The 23,532-nt window shown below is 36.1% G+C and overlaps 1 protein-coding gene across 1 annotated transcript; it reads right to left on the bottom strand.

The window, feature by feature from the left end:
* Positions 1–61: 61 nt before the first annotated feature.
* Positions 62–17,002, bottom strand: LOC110740289 (DNA repair protein RAD16-like). The gene is made up of 15 exons (XM_021920769.1): positions 16,624–17,002; positions 14,635–15,845; positions 13,252–13,374; positions 12,848–12,921; positions 11,821–11,884; positions 11,554–11,700; positions 11,383–11,468; positions 10,038–10,107; positions 7,670–7,795; positions 2,947–3,177; positions 1,060–1,164; positions 806–958; positions 596–684; positions 440–520; positions 62–366 (listed from the first exon to the last, which is right to left on the bottom strand). Exons 1-15 carry the CDS (start codon positions 16,667–16,669, stop codon positions 294–296), a joined length of 2,679 nt encoding a protein of 892 aa, XP_021776461.1. The 5' UTR covers positions 16,670–17,002; the 3' UTR covers positions 62–293.
* Between the last annotated feature and the right edge of the window lie 6,530 nt (positions 17,003–23,532).

Genomic DNA, 23,532 nt, shown 5'->3' with positions numbered 1-23,532 from the left:
TCCATAATAAAAACGTCGTCAAACCTTCCAACCATTCAAAAGTTGTCAAGATCCACATCAAAGTCATTCAAAAGTGCATGATTAATAGGAAATTAGCATATGCTAATATGCAATTCTACATAAACCTGTACAGCATAATGTACTTTTAAGTCTTTAATACATAGTTTTGACAACTATACACAGCCCCAAGTAGAAAGTCGGTTCAATATATATACAGCTTGGAAGCTTTAATGTGATGCATTTGCCAAGAGTAGCAGTGTAGCACTACTACTTTCACCCCAATTCCATTTTTGTTAAGTGAGAAAAAGAAACTTCAAGTCTGCTTCAGTTAACTTAGCCAGAGCAGCTGAAGATCCTCCAACAGTCCTGCACAGTAGAATTGAGTAATTAGGACTTCATGCTTCCCACCTGTTTTTAATTAAACACAGATATAACTCACCCTTCGAAAACTAATTCCTTCTTCTCTTGCAGCTTCAATATTCTTTCCTCTATGGTATTCTCTATTACGAATCTCACAATTCTGCGTGAACATTTCCATTGTCAGCCATCTCATAAAGTCCATAAACTAGGACATAAGGACAAGTAAATGAAAGACCTTATTGGCTTATACTGCCCAATTCTGTGTATCCTATCCATGGCTTGTCGCTCTGTTGCTGGATTCCACCAAGGATCCATCAAGAAAACCTATTATGAAGTATAATTTTGGACAACTGAAACTGTTACTAATGAAAAATAACAATGTACACCCAAAAAAAAAAGAATAGAAAAGAAAAGAAGTAATTTAGACTATAATATAACTGCTTACATGTGAAGCCACAGTAAGGTTGAGTGCAACACCTCCAGCCTTCAAACTAATGAGGAAAATTCTGCATTCAGAGTCCTCATGGAATCGTTTAATTGCATTGTCTCTGGCAGTGATTGTCATAGATCCGTCCAGTAGGACACAAGTTATGCCAGACTGAGAAATCATTAATCAACTGTGTCAATAAATGGCTACCAATAGCAAGATTGACATTTTTGTTCACAAAAAAATGAGATGTGCAACTCTGGAACATTTACCTTTTTCAAAGAATACATGATCAAATCCAAAAAAGATGTGAACTGGCTAAAGACAATCCCTTTTGCAGAACCATCTCTTTCAATCATAAATCTGATTTCCTCCCTCTAGGTCATTAACGTCCAAAAGTGGAATCAGCAAAGATATAATTTTAGAAGAACAATTTAGAGCACAAATACAAAGTGAATACAATTCACAGAAGCAGCAGTTAAATACTAAAAAATTTGGCCATTTGACATTTTGACAAAAGAATCCTTGATCCTCCTTTACAGCAAGGAAGATAAGGGTGATAGCTGATAGTTGATCCACATTAAAGAAAAGATTCAAAGGGCAACAACCAACTCTTCACTAAGAAAAATGAGTATAATCATAGTTCTCATTTGACTAAAACTGATACCATAACACAATTCAGGGAAGAATAAACAGGAGGGCAAGATTAACCCGCCTATTCGGATACACTTGACCAGTGAGACAATAAGATATCAATAGTGGCTAGATGACAGATCTTCTACTGTCTTTTATAGGCAAATTGAGGGCTTAAATCATGACAGATAACAGATAAAACTATGCTGCACCCTCTCACTGTTAACATACTCGCAGATCAACCAATATCTCTTCTTTATATTTGAGTTAAAATTGATGGATTTGGGTTGGGTCTAGATTCACCTCCAATAATGCTGGTGTGGGTCTAGATCTTGTCCGAATTCAGTCCGAACCAGATCTGACCCATTGCCTTCTCTAATTAAGACACTTCTTCCGTGTTTTAATAAGTGTTACACTTACCAAATGCAGTTGTGTTTTAATAAGTGTTACACTTTCTTTTTTGGCAAAAAACTACATTTTAATATTGCATCTCTCTCCTCGCATGGTCCCCAAGATATAGTTCATGTTTGTGTTTTTTCACAGTATTCAAAAATGGGAGGAGAAAGTGGATGAAGTACATTAAAAGTGGAAAAAAGCTAGACAAAAGTACAAGGTAAGTGGATAATTCAAGGGGAAAAGTGAAAAGTACAATTATAGACAAATGTTAGATAGAGAAAGTGGAAAAAATTACACGGCAAGTGAATAATTTAAGGTTAAATTAGGAAGGTCAATGAATAAAATTAAAAAATGAAGGTATAATGGTCTTTACATACTATCCAAAAATAGAAACAGGGCCTCCAAATAGGAAAATAGGAACTATAATATGGGACGGAGGGAGCATTTTTTTCCTCACGTTCATTACTTTTCAATGAATTATTAACCCCACTATCTTTCTTTTACAATTTTTTATACTCCAACTAACCCACTCACCTCTTCTTTTATCTAAGTCAATTAAATTACCTAAAACTATGTGCTGGTCAAAGTGCAACACTTATTAAAACACGGGGGAAGTAATATTGATGTTGCTCCCATGACATAATAATAAAAACAGTGATGAAAATTAAGTGCACGTAAAAACATTACAACATGATTGGAGTAAGATAGTAAGAATGATAGCATTTTCCCTTTACTTCAAAGAAACACCATCCACTAAATATCGCAGCTTTATCTATGATGAACCAACTCACTCATTTGTTGTAAGATAGCAACCAAATGATGCCCCACGGCCCCCACCAATCAAAAAGCAGATAGATACATGTCACATATATCAAGCGCAAGATCATAACCAATTCCAATCCCTCCTCCCAACACCGCCCCTAAAAAAACAATACCCTAAGATAAAACAACGAGTTAATGAAATATTTTATTAAAGGAGATATCTAGACTTCTACAATTTTTTATGCCCAGTAATGCAGAATGTATCAATCACATATATAACAGAAATAAAGTATTTCTCACAACACTGCATTCCATGTAAAACCATTTCACCCTACCAATCAATGCCTTAAGAGTGACTAATTCCATACCAATGCATCAATCTTTGTGCTTGTCTGAAAATCATCCAGATGGATCCTGTTCATGATGCTTGAGCTTTTAAACCCATTAACTGACGTCTTTGATCTCTGGTCTCCAATGCTTGAATTTGAAGTAAAATTAGCAGTAAGTGGTTTAGAACAAGAAGGGCATGAAGGTTGCTCCAAGGAAGATGAAAACTCAATGAGACAAATTCTACAAAAACGGTGTCCACATGATGTAACCTGTCATCAAACCAAAAAAAAAAAAAAAAAAAACAAGATTTGAGAGAGAGAGAGAGAGCAAAAGTCTAGTAGGATAAGAAGCGTGCGAGGTAAACAAACATCGGAAAAATTAACATTTATTTACACTAGGGCAGCCAACGCGCGCGTTGTGCGCGGGGTGGCTAGCCATTTCGAGTTAGGTTATTTCAACTTGTGTTTAGGAATGGCAATATCTATTTATCACATGTGCATAATTATCACAAGTGTAGCTAAAATCTGGCAGTGTTTGGGTGGATTTAGAAACAGCGAGTACTTTAGTGGTGGAAGATTACTATTGTTTTTCATTACTGTTTTTCGTTAATGGGAATAGACCTGGCAAATGGGTCATTCAGGTCGGGTATGGGTTGGGTCATTTCGGGTCGGGTCAAGTTCGGGTCGGGTCGGGTCATTTCGGGTTTCGGGTTGTTTTCGGGTCGGCCGATATTCGGGTCGGGTCGGGTATCGGGTCAACACTTCGGGTCGAGTTTGGGTCGGGTCAGTTTGGGTCAGGTTAATTTTCGGGTCGGGTTGGGTCAATTCAGGTTAGGTCAATTTTCGGGTCCAATTTTCGGGTCAACTCCGGGTCGGGTCAACTTCTAGTAGAGTCATATTCGGGTGATTCATTGGGTTAAATTCAACTCTGTATATATATTTATTTATTAATTTTTGACGAAAAACTCACTATATTTATTAAGGCTATTTTTTTCATGGATTATAGTATTGTTTGACTTTTATTAACCTTTTTTTTTTTTTTGTGTGTTTAGAATTCTAGACTGAGAATCACTTTCAGGATCTCCTGAAACTAAGAGGGATGCTCTAACTAATTGAGTTATACCTCACTCTCTTATTGATCTTGGTTTTAATATGTACTCTTATTATCATTGTCATTGTTGTAATAATTTCTTTGAATTATTCTTATACCTCCTCCGTCCCAAATTACTCTTAACGATTTGACATTTTGCACTATTCACACATCTCACTTTGATTATCTTTTTTAGCTATTATATGAAAGTCAATGTAGTCATGTAAGATGTTGTTGGGTCTATTTAAATGTATAATTTCCTAATATAAACTTTTTATATCTTATATAATTAATTACTTAAAGAAGTTAAAGGTCGGGTCATTTTCGGGTCGGGTCAACTTCGGGTCAGGTCCTTTCGGGTCTCGAGTCAACTTGGGTCGGGTCGTTTCAGGTTTCGGGTCAAGGTCGGGTCAGTTCTACTTCGGGTCGGGTATGGGTCGGGTCAGGTTAATTCGGGTTTTGAGTCAATTTTGGGTCACTGGTTTCGGATCGATTTCGGGTCATCGGTCGGGTCATTCGGGTCGGGTCATCGGGTCTAGGTCAGGATTGCCAGGTCTAAATGGGAATAGTTATTGTAAATTATTTTTAAGTAGTATTTTAAGCTTCCTATGACATATTGATAACATAAGATGTTGTGTAATAAATTAAATATGGCCTCCATTGAGCATATGAAAAGCTTTTTCACATTTATCAATTATCATCTTTATTGCAGGTCAATTATTACTTTTGATTATATGACAACATAGAGAAAATGTTGTGAGTGATATAGATCAGAATTGTAGCCTTGTGAACATTAGGCTAACATTTTCAGCGACATTCCAGGCAACTCTGACTTCATCCAACTCTTATTCACGTATGCTTGCATTCGCATACAAAATCTCAAGCCAGGATAATACTTATGAGGATCCAAAAACTTAGCAACTTAAAGCCGCATTATAGTTACATAGAACTTAATAATCTACTACATTTTTTTATCTCTTCAGAAGAACTAATATTTATATCTCTGGCCTTTCTTATCCTTAGGTTGTCTCCTACTCTCCTCAATCTAAGGTCATTTCCTCTCAAAACTAAAATTGCTATAGCAAGAGGTAGCATAGTTCTTTGAGAACTTGTTGAGTGATAGCTTGAGAATATCTTTGGGGAACAATCCTTGCTTAACCATCTTCATAATTAACTAATATTTATACCTCTGGCCTTTCTTATCCTTAGGTTGTCTCCTACTCTCCTCAATCTAAAGTCATTTCCTCTCAAAACTAAAATTGCTATAGCAAGAGGTAGCATAATTCTTGAGAACTTGTTGAGTGATAGCTTGAGAATATCTTTGGGGAACAATCCTTGCTTAACCGCTATAGTAGTGCCAACATTTTTGCCGATTTTGACCAATTTACAAGCTTATATAGTTATTCAAAGTAACAAACAACTAACAAACTATCAAAATTGAAAATATAACAAAGGAATCAAACCGAAAGCCACACTCACTCACACAAAAAGTATTTTACAGAAAATTTTGCCGAACAAAGAGCCAAGAATCAAGTCCTCATAATTTTTTATTTATATGCATTAGGTTGGTCTACGTTTCAAACACAAATGAAATTTCTCTTAGCATAGTGTTGTGATAGGTAGTATATTATAGCATATAAATTCACACAGAAATAAAATTAATACCTAGAAGGATTCTACTTAAAAATTTCAAATGTACTCCGTATTATTAAAGCAGCCCATAGGATATCTACCCACCAAGTCTAGTCCAACCATAAACCAAAAACTTGTTAATGTCCAATGAACCCCAAAAATTAAGTCAATACATGAGGATTATACAATTGCAAATGAGCTCTAACAGAACCACTTAATTTTGGTAATACCTACTATAGTTTGAAATTAATAGCAACCAGAAACTTGTTGATAATAACCTCAATCTTTACACAAAAAATGTGAATGCTCACTATGATTCGTACTACAATAGTAGGGGTAAAACTTAAAATTATTAAATAGCATAATAATATTATAAAGATATGACCAATTGGAAACTTATTAAACAAATGAGTAATAATTGAAGACTCTAACTTCTAACGTGGGTAGGATATATATGGAGGTTTGAGTAACTAAAGACCAATTTGTATCTGCCATGGATGGAAGACCCTCAATTATTGTAGGTGTTATAGCTAGGTCTTCTTAAATAAACCGGACCTCCAAATTTGTAATAAAGGGGTATATAATTGTGACGCCGCTTCATTTTTAACTGCCGTGGTAAACTGAAAAAGCTCAAGAGTATCACATACTTCAATGCCTCAATGGAGATGGAGATGAGAGAAAAAGTTAAAAAATGCTCAAGAGTAACCATACTTCAATGGAGAAGATGAATAGAGATGGAGAAGAAAGAAAGCTCCAACTAATTAATGAGTAAGGAAATGTAACGTGTGGCAGGAAAAATTGTAGGAAGGATTAGAAAGAATTAAAGATGAGGGTAAGAAGGTAAATAAATATTTTGAAGGGCATAATAGTCCGTGCACTATTCATAAGAGTCATTTTCTACTTTTTATAAAGTAGGGATTAGACAGAATCATATACTTTGTATAAATTCAGACTTGATTACCATTCAAAATTAACTGTCTCAAGCTGAAAAATTGACCAGGCCAGGCCTACCAAGCCAGAAATTAATATGCCGTTCACCGATTTTTTTTTTTAAAGAAATATCAATGGACCTGAAATGACCTAAATGGAACCAAATTTCTTATTATTTGAATAAGACCATAGATATTAAAATAAAAATTTAAATCTTAGAGTCTTACAATTTTACAATTCATGCATATCCATACAATTCTACCCAACTTTTCAGAGTTCTCTTAAGTAGCAAAAACCTTACAAGCTTAAAACATGCCTACAAAGTTATTTGTAAAAATTTATTGTCAATTACTGGTTATTTAATGGGTAAACAATTATTTTCTAATAATAATTAGGTTTTTAACTTTCATTTTAAATATATTCAATGAAATTTGGATATGACATTTAAGATTCTACGATTTGATTATGAGAGCCCATTCCGATTCAAAGAAGAATCTCGATTTTGATAACTTTGATAAGACCTGAACCAAATAATCTCAAGAATTTGACCTGAACAACCCATATTCCACTTCTATCTATGATGGCAACTATGCCAACAATGACCTTGATAAAACTCACAAACATCAAACCTTTGATTTCTCCAATTAAACTTTCAGTTGTCCTAAGTTGTCTTCAGCCATTGTTATAAATCAAATCTATAAATGTAGTGCCCTTAGGTATGATTATTGTGCTTCGTTTCCAATTCCTTAAACCCAAAAATCCAGATTCTTATCTATTCAAAGAAAAAAAAAACGCCCAAACTCAAATCTCTAAACCCACACTCAAATAAATCCTTGGTTAGAGCTGTAATTATTTAGTTCAAAATGTTTCAAATACTCTAGCTACAACATAGGTCTAACATCACTGTGTTTCCCAGAGGTTGTGACATGCCAGTACGTCAATAAGACATCAAATTCACAACAGACCGAATACTTCTCAAGATTTATTTTTGCAGATGTTGGATAAAAGAGAGTGATTTATATGTAACCACGCAGACCAATGAAAAGTGAAAGACTTAAATTTTATATAGTTGCTATTAACCTAGCAGGAGTTCAAATAATCAAATCTTACCGTAAGATCCTCAATTGGATCATGACATATGCCACATGCTTGTTCTCCATTGTCATCTTCCACCACACTTTCATTCCTCAAACCATTGGCACGAGAATATACCACAAGATATGGATGGTCAACCGCCTGTACCAATTGAAGGAAAAACAAAATTCAGATTTCATCTACAAAAACTCCATAACTCCATTACACTATATACAATGAAGTCTACTAAGAGTCTGAGATATTCTCACAAAGAATCTTTTTTTTTTTTTTGAAGCATTCTCACAAAGAATCTAATTTCCTGATTTCAATGATTCTCAGCAATATTGGCAGCTAGCTAGAATCCAATCTGATAGGCCAGTAGCATCATGTACCTCCACCTATTCTTATTTACCATATCAATTGCTTCAGAACAATAGGTAAATTGGTCAATTTGATGCTGACCAGGTAGCAAAAGAAATTGAAGATGCATCCGTTTTTGATATTTTATGTGTCACTCACAACATGTTAGATAGGTGCATTAATTAGGTAATGAAGAAAAAATAAAGAAAATGAAGATGAATATGGATGGTACACTTGTACAAAGATAAAGTAGTGATAATGCAAAGAGAAAAAGAGTGACGGGAATATTATTAAGGGTAATGCATTACCAAAGGGGTGGTGGGTAACTATATTACCCCCAAAATGATGGTAATAGCTTCCCATTCATCCTTCCACCAAACAAAATCACTGCCTCATTCCATTTAGCACTTTCAATCTCATTAAATTTGGTATATGAGTGAAACCTAGAATCAATACAGCACTCTTACACCAGCCTGGCTAAGATTGAAAGGGACAAGAATGAACTAGCTTGACATCTACTAAACCTACTAACCTGTGTTTTTTTCACAAATTCCACCAGCTCCAAATGAGCACTTGCTTTGAGTTTAACTAGGAATGATACTAGCTAAGGCTTTATTTGCAGACCATCAACATATAAGCTGCTTCTTTCCTTTCTTAAAACATAGCCTTCTCCGTGCAAACCAAAATAGATAAAAATAAAGAAAAAAAAACCAAATACAGTTCTAATAGAGCATATAGGTAAAAAGAAAAAAACAATTCAGAGATAAGAACTTGCTACGTGTATTTGGAGTGCAATTAAGTCCAATAGTGGGCAAGCCTGCTTTAAGTACACTCATAAGGGAAGTTGTTCATCAATGAGAAAAGGACTCACAAAGGAGGCTAAGAGAGCAGCAAAGTCTATTCTGCCAACAGGTAACATAGACAGAGAGATATATAGTAGAGCAAATAAGAACCAAGGAACGCTTACTAACACCACTAACTCAGCTTTGTTGGCCTTAGGCTAAAGAGGTTTGGGCAAAGAAACCAAGCAGGATGCTAAATTTATGATGCACTGTTACAAGCTGAAAAATCAGACTTGTAGAAATGAGGAAGAAGATGACTTGGGAGAACACTGGAAACTGGTTGCTTTAGCATTTAGAAAATATCAATACATAGGCAAGTTTTGACTTCCTTCCCCAGTTCCCTTTCACCTTACATAAATTCACTAACTTTCTCTCCACAATCCACATCAACACAAACCAACTGATATTGTCATACACATACCTATAGTACCTCCCCCTACCCCCCGCTCCCTTCATGCTAGTTAATTACATGTAATTACATAGTTACAGAAAGTGTTGGAAAGAAATTTGATATTTGTGCCCTGAGCCATGGGCTTTAAACTTGACCTCTAAAAGCTAGATCACTATTAAAGATGGATCAGTGTTATTAATTAACACAAAAGACCCTTTCACGAACTAACAACTGAAAGTGGAAACTAAATAGGTAGCCATAGATGGTATATTAGTCCATTTAAATAGTTAAAATCAGGTACTAAAATAACATAAGGTGGACCAGAGCTTTCTCCTTTACCTCCATAGACCTTGATTGATGTAGCGTGAGTAATAAAGAGCTTAATGATATAATGAATGAAATCCTATATAAAGAGGCCTTACTTAGAGAGGACATTATATTTTGATGAATCAAAGTCACTGATACTGTGTAAGATTAGTTAATGATTCCTAATTCAAAGGGATTTTTAGTCAATCTTTTATCAAGATCGTAACTTCTTTTCATGTAAAAGTCGTATTAACCCTAAATATTTGTTGACTATTTTGCTTGAAAATCTGAAATTCATCGAAAACCTTCAGAATTGATTGAAAAAACCTTCATAAACCCCACCCCTACACAGTCTGCCTCCCAATCCACCATCCTTTGATAGATATATGGACAATAAAAAATAAAAGACCTGAGCTGCTAAGGAGTTATACTAGCTTTACAAAACAAACAAACAAACCAAGAACAAAAAAAAAATGTAATGCAAAAAGACGACAGAATACTTCACCTGCCGCAAACGCGTAAGTAAGTCAAATATATGAGCATAATTATTCATCAGGGTTCCTGTCTTAACATATCTGCAAACAAAAGAGATCAGAAAACTTAATATTACTACTTTATAGTATAAATAAACTTGATTTGTAAATAGTCAGAAGCAAAATGAAGCACTTGAAGAAGCACATAATACAAAACACAATCCAGATTGGTAGAATGTGCACAATGATGCAACTAACTAAAAATATTGCCAATGTAACTCAGTAATTCACAGTATTTTATCTTTGAGACATGTAATCAAATTGGCTAGCTCAATTGTCCATGATTACTGCACACAGCAAAGTAGTGAAGGTTGTGTTTCAAATTGAAGTCAATTGTAAAACTGCCTCTGTGATATCCAATAGGATGTACACCTTATTAAAGAGCTAAAAAGTGATCATATAACAACCAATATCCAAAGTATATCCAAAAAAATAAATCAAAAATTTGGAGTCCTGATCAAGTAGAACGCTCTTCAGAATACCACAAAGATGAACTAATACCTGATACAAACATGTGGTCACATTGAAAACATCAACAATATTCAAAAACATGATAATGACAGCCAACTTACAAATCAAAAAACTTCACTTGGTATGTTTTTACGCTTCACTCACCAAAATATAAAATTTAGAAGGGATTTCAGTCTCACTCAGGGAAGCTTGAATCGAGACATCAGACAACTTCATCAAGGATTTTTAAATTAGCTTAACTCAAATGGGGGGGGGGGGGAGGTGTCAAAGGAAGACGAAGAGATATAAGCATGTTCGAAAGAAATTTTTACTTTATTAATCAACAAATTATTAACGTATGATAATGCCTACTGGAAATCTAGAGCATGTTAAACACCCGGCTAACATAAGCCAAAAAGGACTTCAAACTAAGCTAGAAGACCTATTAAAAAGATATCTCCATGTCCCATTAATAGTGACACATCATGAACCCCAAATTTACCCATCTCTTACCACGAAAAATCACAAGAACCTTGGGAGCACATGTCCTTGTTTCTTTATTCAAGCACCATCAAAAATATAATTGTTACTTGTGTTTGGATCAAGCAAGACACTTTATCATGTTAGTATCAACATTGGTTTTTTCCTACTTTCCTTTAAATCTATAAATCATCAAGGCCTGTGATAGAAATATGAAAAGATATTAACCTAAATATAGTGATTTAGGACGAAATAACCATGACTATACATATATCTGAACCTAATAAATGGAAAGAAGATAATATTAATAGACTCTAAGACAATTTAAGGTTAACCATCTATTAAGCAGTTCTAAATGACTCAACTGAAATAAAGATATACACTCACGTGTTAAATTGGGCTTGACTTTCATTGTACAATGAGTGATAATAGTCTTCTTCTCTAATATCCAAAGAATCTCGCCTCAACGACACCTTATAGATAAAAAAAACCAAGGATTAACAATGAACAAATTACAAGAATCATACTAATTCTAAACTTTGTAAAGGAAGAACTCACAATCTTTGATGGAAGAGCAAGATCTGAAGCCCTGCCAATTTTAGTACGTCTCAGCAAAATGCTCTTGAGAATTTTGTGCTTCAGCAAAAACATGGCTCTTTGTCCATCCCCGGAATTCCCATGCAATTGTATTGGTGTCGCCACATTCTTGCATATCAAAAGCAGAAAATAAGTATGTCTAGTACAAGATCTGAAGATAGTGGACATCCACAATACTTCAGAAAAGGGGAAAATGGAAGATGAAAAGGAATCCAATAAGTAGGATACTTTGTTCCACCAGCAAAAATGCCTCACAGATTTGTGACTGCAACTTTTACATTCTCCAGAAGAGCTGAACAAGAAAATAGAATATTAGCTTAGAAATCAAATTATACTTCCTCCATTACTCAAGTGGCATCATTTTGACTTTTTACAATTTCTTATAAAAATTTTGACTGTGCTCGTTTATTAACATTTAAAATAAATTTCATTATTTTAATTGGTGTTGAGTTACTCAAAATATAAACTGTTAATATTTTAATGGTTAAAGTAGTGTGTTGGAATTCATGTCTAGTCAAAATGATACAACTATTATAACGAAGGTGGTATAATGAAAAACAAAGCAAGAAAACACCGCCTGATTATAATAAATTAAAGTTTTTATAGTACAAGCAGAAAAGATATAACTGACAAAGCCATTCATTCCCCTACAACATATAATCATTTCCTATGACAATAAAACTACAAGAATAAAACGTAGTTTTTCAAACATACTGAAACATATCCAATTTTTGCTCAGTAGTTCAATTAGGGAAGAGATAAGCAAGTAATTCAATCGGACAGAAGAAGATAAAGTAAGAAAATGATATCCACATTATTTAATTGTACTCAGAAGTTGGCATATGCACAACTTCTTTTAGTAAATTCAAGAGTAGAAACAATTAGAGTGATGCACAACTTCTTTTAGTAATTCAAGAGTAGAAACAATTAGAGTGACAAGTATATATTAGTATTTCATCTTCTCCTCCTAGAACTTAACGGTCATTAATGTCTAGGTGAACCCTTCAACACCTCAGGAATTAATAATGATGATGAATAAAGTAATCCCACCATCCCGATTTTATTATAATTTAAACTTTTAATTAAAATATGGTATTGGGCTTTGTAAAAAAATAATTTATATGACCAATTTTGGCACCCCCATTCTCTAAATACATGACTCCCCAATGGCCCATCCGGAATAAAAGAGTAAAGGCAGATATGCACAAAATTTGATCAGAAGAAAGAAATTTTAAAGCATAAGTTATCTTATTACCTGTAATCAAGTGTTCTGCACTCACAATCCTTGCACAAATAATACGAAAAAGGAACAATTTGTAGAAAGCGGATCTGCATGTCAATGCTGAAAGGATTTAATACAAAACTATTTAAACAAAAACCTTAATAAATTAGGCAAAAAGAAGCTTATACTTCCTCTGATCCCTAAATATTGCTAGATTTCTCCAATTGGGAAATTTCAAATTTATTGCTACAGACCCATTTTTTATAATGTGTTCTCTCTATCTCTCTCCTCATCATATGCTCCCTGATTTTATTTCTCTCTATCTCTTTCTTATTTCTTAATATGTGCCAACAAGTTGGTAGCAATATTTAGACAGCAGTGGAAGTATGAAATAATATATACAGATGTGCCATTTGACAGAAAATAGAGTAGACAACCAGTGAATAGAGCTCTCCAACACGATTCTGAAGAGGAGTACCACTCAAAGCCCACTTGTAAGAAGATTGCAATGCAAGAACTGCCCTGGCAGTATTGCTACGTCTATCTTTGATGGAGTGAGCCTGATTATTGGGCAACAAGTGAAAATAGAACAGATTTAAATACTTAGTGAACATATAGTGAGACCAAAAGGAAGAAAAAAAATAAAAAAGACAAAGCTCAGAAGAAAAATATATACTTTGAATACATTATAATGTCAAATCCACTTTCACAAATCTAACCTACAATATTCTCTGTTACATAAACTCCCTGTTTACTCTCCATAACTCCTTAGATAGAGACTCAGTGATTTAATGAATCAATTAGTAGTAAGGACGTAATGATCCCACAATGTGCTCTGATATAGCATCTATGCCTTGCCAAGGCAATTCCCAGTATACTTGTACTTTCAGTGACTAGCCATTAACAACTGGTATGCTTCATTTTCCAGCCCACTTAGAGTGCTTATACTCCTAAGTCATCCAAGAAAGCCATTGTTCTAACGCATTTGGCACAAAACAGCCACACTACTCCTTAGACTGCAAACAACATCATCATCATAAAACAGGAACTAAAGATAATGTGTCTTGGATTGTGCCCAATACTAATTCCATTCCAGTTTAGCATTTATATTTGATTCAAGAAAAGTGACAACCAAAAAAGCCATTCCTAAACTTGCCTATTCAAGTAGCAGGCAGAGTCTTGCATATAAACATACCTAGACGCAAATTTTAACATAATACTGTATTTAGGAAAACCCCCTACTTCCAACAAATGGACGTGGAAAACGAAGATAAACATATGCTGGTAGCATGAATATGAAATTTAAAATTCATGGTTAGCTTAGAGAGGAAGAAGGGAGCTAGTTAGGGGTAAAGGAAGGGGTACTGTTATATACAGAGGAGTTTGAGAAAGAGTAAACAGAAATTTGTTGGTAATTTAATTTAATTTGATTGCATTGTACGCGTAAAGTGTCTAGCCACCCAAAAGACTGGGACTATAAAGCACATTTGATGATTCAATAGCATCCAATCACAATATACTGTCATTTCCCTTCAAATTCTCTTTTTCCTCATTTCTACAAATCTGATTTTCCATTCTGTTACAAAACCTTAACTAAAATCAGACCGGATAAGATCAATCACAACACATACAAATAAAAAGAAGAAAAAAAAACAGATTGAATTAATAAATAACCAACTGAACTAAAGATAACCTAATACAGCCTATATTATAATACTATGAAGAACTGATTGGTGTTCGCTGCAAGAAAACACAAGACTCTAGCAAGATATACTACCTTAGAGACCTTCAACACTAAGATATATGAAAGTTATACTGACCTCATCCAATACAATACGCTCCCATTTTACAGAGTGCAGAGCTGACTTGCGAACATTCGCCTCAAAATTGTCAAGATCCTCCTCATCAGATTTACTTCCGGATTCTTTTGAGGGATTATACACTTTACCACTCTTCTTATTATCATCTTCAGTAGAAACTTTCAACACTTTCCAGTGAAGTTTCTTACTCTTTTTCTCTTGCTTAGACTGCTTCTCTGTTTTTCTTGCATGAGGCCCACAATAATATTTGAGATGAACAGCCATTCTCCGCTCATGAAATAACTTACCACACCATTTACAACTCTGCTTGGGTGGTAACACTTTGCGATAATCAGCCTCTATTGTGTTGTAAGTGGTGATTATAAAATCATACTCTGAAAATTGTAGAGCATTCTTTGCTCTCTTAGATCCTTGATAACATAGCACTTTTGTGCTTCCCTCTACGGTAAATCGCTCAATCTCCCTTTTCCACTGATTTAAAGCAGACGCGGGGCAGATAATAAGGGTACAAGTAAGTTCAGGAGGTGCAGAAGATGACCCAGGCGACGACAATTTATCAGCTCCGCTATTGGCTCGGCGGAGTTCTCGTTTAGCAAGCACAAGTGCGATTGCCTGAACAGTTTTTCCCATTCCCATCTCATCTGCAAGAATTCCCCCTCTAGTCACAGATTCTTCTTGTTTCAACGCCCATGTCAGCCACTCCTTCTGAAACCGCAACAACTGCCCAACTAGCTCTGAGGGTTCCTCATGCATTTCATCAATCACCTCGTTCTGCTGATCCAAATCAACATCAGCAGTCATATAACTATCAATCCATTTCCTATGTTCTGCTTCCCATATATCATACATATATGTTGGCCTCATGTCCCCATTCTTCTTTTGTATCATTTGCCTTTTCATCTTATTTACATCAACAAACTCAAAGCCACTAATACCCTCAAAAGTTTCAGCTCCTGGCTCAATTGTGTTCTCTACTTCAGCAATGGGCTCTTCATTTCTCATTTTCTCTTTCCTAGAGCATTTTTTCCTTTTTTTATTGACCTTTTTTGTATTTCTTTCATATGCGTCATCCAATTCACTATCATCCAATTCACTATCGTCAAACTCACTATCATCCAATTCATTGTCATCGTCTACTATGCCAACGTAATCAATATCTGACAGGAGTGAAGGCTCACTCAATTCTACGATGTCGTTGCCATCATCTTGAACTGAAAGGAACAGATAATCATATCAATGATACATTCTTGCTTTCAACTACAACCATAACCTAAACTGAAATAAAGCAGAATCTTTTTCATTATCATAAATGCCCGGATATTAGTCCACAACTGTTGATTCCCAATTACTGGATTTGACAGGGAAAACATCCGGTATTCTTGCATACCATTGTAGCAAATCATATACAAATAATAATATCAATATAACATGCTAAAATATAAAGTCCCACTTCCCCCGTTAGGGATGACAATGAACCTAGCTAGCAGAAGAATCACCCAAGCTCGCGCTAAAGTTTTTCAGGCTCAACACAAGAGGCTCTTCAACAATCTTGGAATATTTTGAACTATTTAAATTTATATACTTCACATATTATTAAAACTTAAAAAACTTTAAAAAATCTTGTTTTGCCTATAAAATAATTGAACCCAACTATAATTAAAAGTATGTACCGACAAACGTGCCAAAATGAAATGTATTAAATATCAACAAAAATGAAACAGATGAAGTATGATTTACGAAATTCATTCATGGACGCAATTACAAATTACATCAATAAAAATGATTTCTGAATAAACAAATTCATTTCACTCTATCAATCTACATCAAACCCTCAAAATTATACCCAATTCAATTAATCAATTACAGAAGAACATAAAAACAACAATCAAAATCATCGGAAAATTTTCAAAAATTAGCACCAACAAAAAATAAAATCAACCACAAACAACAGCAAATTTCGATAATTCCATAAAAGGAGAAGAATTATACCGTCGATCGTGGGCTCCTCCAGTACACGATTAGAGCGAAGCTGCATTTTCGACGATGAAGAGGAGAGAGATTAGGGTTTCAAAAATCGGAATTGATGTCACTGAAATGGGGAATGTGAACGGTAATGGTACTAGTGAAGTGGTGGGAAAGAGTGACGGCGGGAAACGGTCCCTTTTTTTTTATTAGTGTGTTTTTCTTTTTTTTTTTAACTTTTGTTTTTGACTAGACAGTTCTATTCCAAATTTTCAATAAGTACAAACTAGTCAACTACTACCAAGGCAAAGTATATCCAAGAAGTTTGGTGGTTTCCAAAAAAAAAAAAACTAATATAAAAAACGGTTTTTTCACCAAATGCCCTTAAACTCTTTAAAAATTCACCAAATACTCTCAAGTTTTCCAAAATTCACCAAATATCAGTGACGTATTGTACTTTTCACACCATGACCTTGGAGGGCCCCTGACATTAGTGAACCGTTAGTGCAAAACTTAATTCACCAAATGCCCTTATTTTCTAAAATTATTACACAAAATGCACAAAAATTGATAAAAATTACACAAAATACCTCTATTTTATTTAAGGTACAACGGCTACTTTTCAAATTTGGGAACTAGCCGTTATTTTGCTCTCTTATAAATACTCTTGAATGTACAAGGCTTAGCGATCCTTTTTTCACCAAAGTAACCACAAATTAACACACTATGAGTTATATTTCTAGATCCTCCTCCTCAATGCATGAGGTTTCTTACATAAGAGTGGCAAACAAATATTGTGTTTGTGGGAGGAAATTTGCAATTAGAAGTTCCGATTCATCATTAAATCCACAAAGGCTTTATTACAAGTGTGATGCGTGCAACAATTTCAAATGGTGCAAAGTTGGTGTTGAAGAAAGTTTGAGCAATCAACAGCAAGAATGTCAGAGTAGGGGAAGGGGAAGCACGGACACAAGGGATGGGGAAGGACAGATGAATATGCGTGAAGAGTTGACGCAATTAAAGAAGAAGATCAAAAAGAAGCAAAAACTTGTTAATGTACTCATAAAATTAGGGATATTGTTGGCTATAATCATTGTAGTTGTGTTGTTGAAGTGATTATGTTGTAATAGCTTGAAAAAAATGAATAAATAATAACACTAGTAGAAAAATGGTAATTGGCACCGAGTTTTGGGCGGGTTTTTAATAGAAGAGTATTGCCACCGGTTCAAACCAAACCGGTGGGGAAAATGTTAATCCCACCAGTTTTAGAACGGTGACAAAAGGTAAAAAAAAAAAAAAAAAAAAAAAAAAAAAAACGGTTCATTTATCTCAGAACTCCAACTTTATAACCCTAAATCCCTTATTACTTACTTCTCTCTCCGCCTCCTTCATTCCCCATTTCCTCTAATCTCATTCTCTCTCCTCTCACTTCTCTCTCCTCTCCCTTCGATCTCCTCTCTCTCTCTTTGTTCTCCTTTCATTTTCGTTCTCCTCTCTCTCTCTCTTCGTTCTTCTTTCATCTCCCCTTAGATCTTCTTTCATCTCCGCAACAACAGCCGCCACCACCACCACATCATCACCACCACAAAGTTCGACCACCGCTGCAAAGCCCACCAACATCAACATCAACAACAATTTCTGGGTATAATTATTTGAGATTAGGGTTTAACTTATGGGTTTAATTAGATTGTAATCGATTTTGTTGGATTTCATTTTGGGTTTAAGTAATCGATTTTGGATTTTAATCGATTTTTCTGGGTTTATTTAATCGAATTTTGGATTTTAATTCGATTTTTGTGGGTATAATTATCCGAATTAACTGGGTTTCGTAATTTAATTCGATTTTTCTCGTTTTTTCTAGGTTTAATTTTGGGTTGATTAATCAATTTTAATGGGTACATGCATTTTGTTTTTGGGTATTTTTTTATTTTGAGTTTTCTAGGTTTTTTTTTCGAGAATTTTGTGTTTTTTTTCAATTTTTTTTATTTTGTGTTTTCTAGGTATAATTATCCGAATTTAATTGTTTTTTTTTTTCAATTTTCAGCTCGTGAGTCATCTTCTTCGAATTCGGGGTTGGAGAAGAAAATTGATGGCCGATACTGCTTGCTGCTTCTGCAATTCAGCTACTGAGCTCATGCTGTTCTACTTCTCGTCGAATCCATTTGTTTAGTTTTATTTTTTTATTTTTTTTGTCAAGTGTAAAATTACTGATTATGAATTTCAATTATATTATGTATTAATGTATTATGTATATATATAACTGTAGACGTCGTTCGAAGTGCGCCTACATTAAGCATGTTGTGAATATGTTTGGCACTCATAGGAAGTGGGAATTGACATAATACGATTAGGGACAAGGAAAGTAGGGAGCCGCCAACAAGTTTTTAAGGAACTTGTAAACCGTTCACGGATCATAAAAGGCAACCACGAATAAGGGACAACGAAGGCAACAACGATTGACCCGTGAAGGTTACACCCCATTCATAATCCATGAGATTACTAACTCCATATGGTTTGGAACCACAAAAGGAGGATCGGGAATGATGGTACGAAGTGAGTCATGGAGTCTCATTTGCCCGTATTGGCCTCTACTCGATTCTTATGGTGAAAAGTGATTCCTGCGATCTCAAAGGCATACAAATAAAAATTCAATTTGCTCCAAACTATTATTATGCTAAATTGGTTTAATATTAATGCAACATATAATTCTGCAATATTTGTGATCACTTGATTAAACAACAAGATTAAAAAGGAATCTAAACCGGTCGTCCAAATTATCTTATTTGGGGTGATTTTCAATTACATATTCCCTTTAAACATGCAATATGGTGATCATAATAACAATAGAATAAACATTAATATTGGAAGCAATTCAACAATAATACCGTTAGTCAAATAAAATATAAAATAACCCTAATCATGATACTAGCAATAAGAATAAAAATAAGAGTAATTAAGTGAATCAATTACTCACTTTCCGCGTTTCCTTGAATTGCTACATCATGAATAAACCGTTAGTAACTTCAATAAAAATAAATCAAATGGAAATTAAATTAAATAAATGTAGATTTGATTTGGTCCAAACCCTCAGTCAATTATACCTTTCACGCCTTGGTTAAAGTATAGAACTTTGAGTATTGTATGAACTCCTTGGAGTGCTTAAGGGAAGAATGATGTAATTAGGAATATAGGTTTGAGGCTTAAAATATGAGAGAAAGAGAAGAGAATAATTTTTGGTGAGAGGAAGAGAGAAGGATGTCCTGCCCCGAACTGCAGAAATGACGGTCTTATTTATAGGGAAATTGAGTAGAGGGAACACGCGAAACCCTAAAAAGATAGAAACCCTAAAAATCAACACCGCGACACAGTAGAAAACACTGTGACACGGTGCCAGGCACCGTAAGATGGGGGAAAATCTCGTGACGCGGTGGACAATTGGAGTGACACGGAAAATATTTGACCTACGGGAAGTGAAAACGCGTGAAGGGTTTACGAGGAAAAGACATGAGAAAATTCTGTGACACGTCACACGTACCATGACACGATAGTGTCCACTGTGGCATGGTACAATACACCATGTCACGATATGGGAAACCTGGAAATTACACGGAGAAAGCACCGTGACACGGTGAGAAATACCTTGTCACGGCAGCAGGTACCGTGTCACGGCAACAGGTACCGTGCCACGGTGGAATTTGGCGCGAAAAAGCTTAAAAAATGGCACCTTGACATGATGTACAGTACCGTGTCACGGGACCAGGCACCGTCAGACGGGGCACACTCCCGTGACACGGTGCTTTTGCACTGTGCGCGGTGATTCCAGTTTTTATGCGTTTTTAAAATCACCATAACTTTTGATCCGTAACTCGGAATAAGGCATATAATATATCATTGGAAATATTATCAAGTCTAATTTCCATCCCAATTAGAATAAGGCCAAAATGATTTTTAGATTATAAGATATGTCCGTTTTAGTGGAAGGGTGTCGGTTTTGGGCCGAGTTTAGTGTTTTGCTCATATCGTTTTCGTTATAGCTCGGAATTGGGCTTATATATATGGTTGGAAATATTATTTAAAGGCCTATCTAAAAAAATAATAATTGGATAAAAATTATTTATCCATAAAATCATTTTCTCTCGGTTTTGCGATGTGGACACGAAAAGTGGAAAATAGGTTATGGTTTAGGGAAATGAGCTAGAAATTGGATTGGTTCATGAAATATATTGGATAGAAAATGGATTTAAGTACTCCAAAGATTAAATACTCAACCCGACCAATAATGGCGGTGAAAGGTGTTCATCATCGGGTTTGGTTTTGGGGAGACATTTTTAGGTGTCTACAATAACATTTTGGTGATTTTGAAATTCAATTATATTTGGTGTAGCATTTGGTGTGTAATTACTGATTATAAATTTCTATTATATTTGGTGTTTTATGAGTTTTCTTCTAGTTTTAAAGGTAAAAAAGACAAAAAAAATATTTTTTGGACATTTTTGGCACCGGTTAACCGATGCCAATTTTAAGTTTTCCCACTGGTTCAAACCGGTGGCTTTTAATGCGATTATTGGCACCCCCCAAATTGACACCGGTTCAAAACCGGTGGCATTGAGGGGTTTTGAACCGATGCCAATTTTGTTTTTTCTACTAGTGGAAGACACTTGTTGATTTCAATTGTCTTAGCAATTTCATCATTGAAACCCAAAAATTACAGCTCACCATTTTGTTCAATAAGATGCTGCCTAAAAATAAGTACAAATAATGTTCAAAATAATGTTGTCTTAAAATAAGTACACAAATAAGTTTTTTTTGTTCAAAAAGATGTTGCCAAAAAATAAAGTTGCAAAAATTCAGGCTTGGGGGTGGAGTTTATACTTCATTCCTTGATCTCTTTCTTGTTGTTGACCTGGACTTGGATGTGGTAGCCTCATCAGCTGTCTTCCTTTTCCTTGCGGCACAAGTTAACTTGTTATGCCCCATTTCTTTGCACAAGCTACACTTAACTGTGCTCGTTCTCTTTCCCTTCCTTGCTTCATTTGGCCCCCTTTTGATTTGTTTGCGTCGTCTTCCAGCACTCCTCTTTATGAATGGAGGTTGTGTCTCAGGAAGATTAAATGATTGCCACTGAGTTGGATCAGGCATGGGGTGGATATGCTATGCATACACCTGTTTGTATGCAGCCTGTTACGGGGTTTTCTGATGTCCTGCGGGAGAGTTACAATTCCGAGACTGGAACCGGACGCCTGTACCTGCAAAATAACGGAGACTCCTGAGAGCTCCGCCTCCAACGGTCAAGTTAGTACCTGATTAAGGAGTAATTAATACGGAAATTAAAGTAATAAGATCTCTCTAGGTGAGAGTGTTTAATGTTGGTAATCTGCTTTGTTAGCGAGATTAGCCGGTTATTAGTGTTCCGTAATGTTTCTGTTCTTCTCTGTTCTTCAGGTGAGATTAATTGCTTGATCAACTGCTCTCTTAATTGCTTGATGTTTTCTTGATTGCTTGATCCTCCCTTTTAATGAGGATTAATTAAGTATTTATAGTCTTGAGAAGCGTGCCACTCTCTAGGTTTAGGGTAAACCTAGGGCTGACCGGGCCTCTAGACAGGATTGGGCCTTGTTGGCCGGTTTTCCCATTTGGCATGGGTGGACACGTGGCGTGCCTCGATTGGTCCGTAGAGGACGTATCTGTGATTGACACGTGGCAGGCTCCTATTGGCCTACGTGAAGGACACGTGGCGGAACCTGGTTGGTCCACTTGTCAGACGGTGATTGGTGGATAAAAATCCCCTAATCATTTGCCCCTCACAGGTGGCACGTGACTGGTCACGTGTCGCTTGTGACAGGTGTCGCACGGTGACAGGCGACGGCCTGCTACAGGTGTCACCTTGCAAACGGCCGAGAGATTTTCCCGCCCAAATTTTGAATTTGGAAGCGACCCTTCGCCTTCTCACTTTGCCTATATAAGGAAGTGCTGACTTCGGTCATTTTCACATTTGAGAACTTTGCGAGAACATTCGGACCCCTGAACTTGCTCTGACATTTCGGACCTTTTCTGCCTACCGCCTGTTCTGACAAGCCGACTGCACCGGATTTCCAGAACTTCATCAACCGTCACTCGTTCAGGTAACTCAGTTCTCTTACTCTTAATTTTCTTTTTATTTTTTGAAATGGCACCACGGAAGCACACGACACGACCTAAGTTAGTGATCAGCCGGTCACCGGGGACGGCTGAATCTAGGACTAGGAGTGCCGCCTGCCCTTTTCTGGACCCATCTTTGCCCTTTATACAAAGTCCGACTGTATCTGTGTCTATGCAGAACGTGATGGCCAGAACAAAAAAGACTGCTATGATCTCAAACTCAGACGGCTCCTCCCAAAGGGTGCTTATTAGTGAAACATCTGACCAGGCGCCAGATGTAGAATTGAAACGAGGCGGCTGCCAAGCCGACAGTTCTGAGAGAGGGGCCAAGGTGGTCCCTTCCCATTTCACCGTTGATATGTCTAATTTTCCTCCTGCTCCTTCTAAGGGAGAGGAGGCGGGCCCCTCTGGGAGAGGGGAGGAGTCGTCCTCTTCGGACTCGTCAGAGGACGAGTCCGAGTCCAGCTCTTCTGGCCACAGTTCTCCAGGCTCAGAAGAAAGAAACAGCCGCCTACAAGAGGCGAGACTTTCTCATGCAGTTGAGAAGGGGGACAATTGGGCGGAGCCGTCCGCCTCTTACAGAGAGGAAAACGCCCCCTACTACTGCATGGTACCCCGGGGCCGGATCGCAACCATGCAAGACAAAGTGGAGAGCTTTATTGCTAACCACAGAATGGGCCCGGAATTTTTACTGTTCGTGCCAGATCTAGAAGACACTGTCGTCTGGCCGGCTGGTACCAGCTATGATGACGGCTGCTTTGGCTGCTATGTGGCGGCCATCAAAGCTGGACTGCGCTT

This window comes from Chenopodium quinoa, unplaced genomic scaffold (assembly GCF_001683475.1).
Source record: "Chenopodium quinoa cultivar QQ74 unplaced genomic scaffold, ASM168347v1, whole genome shotgun sequence".
Taxonomy (NCBI): domain Eukaryota; kingdom Viridiplantae; phylum Streptophyta; class Magnoliopsida; order Caryophyllales; family Amaranthaceae; genus Chenopodium; species Chenopodium quinoa.
Note: the sequence above shows the minus strand (reverse complement) of the source record. Positions and strands in the feature narration are given on the sequence as shown.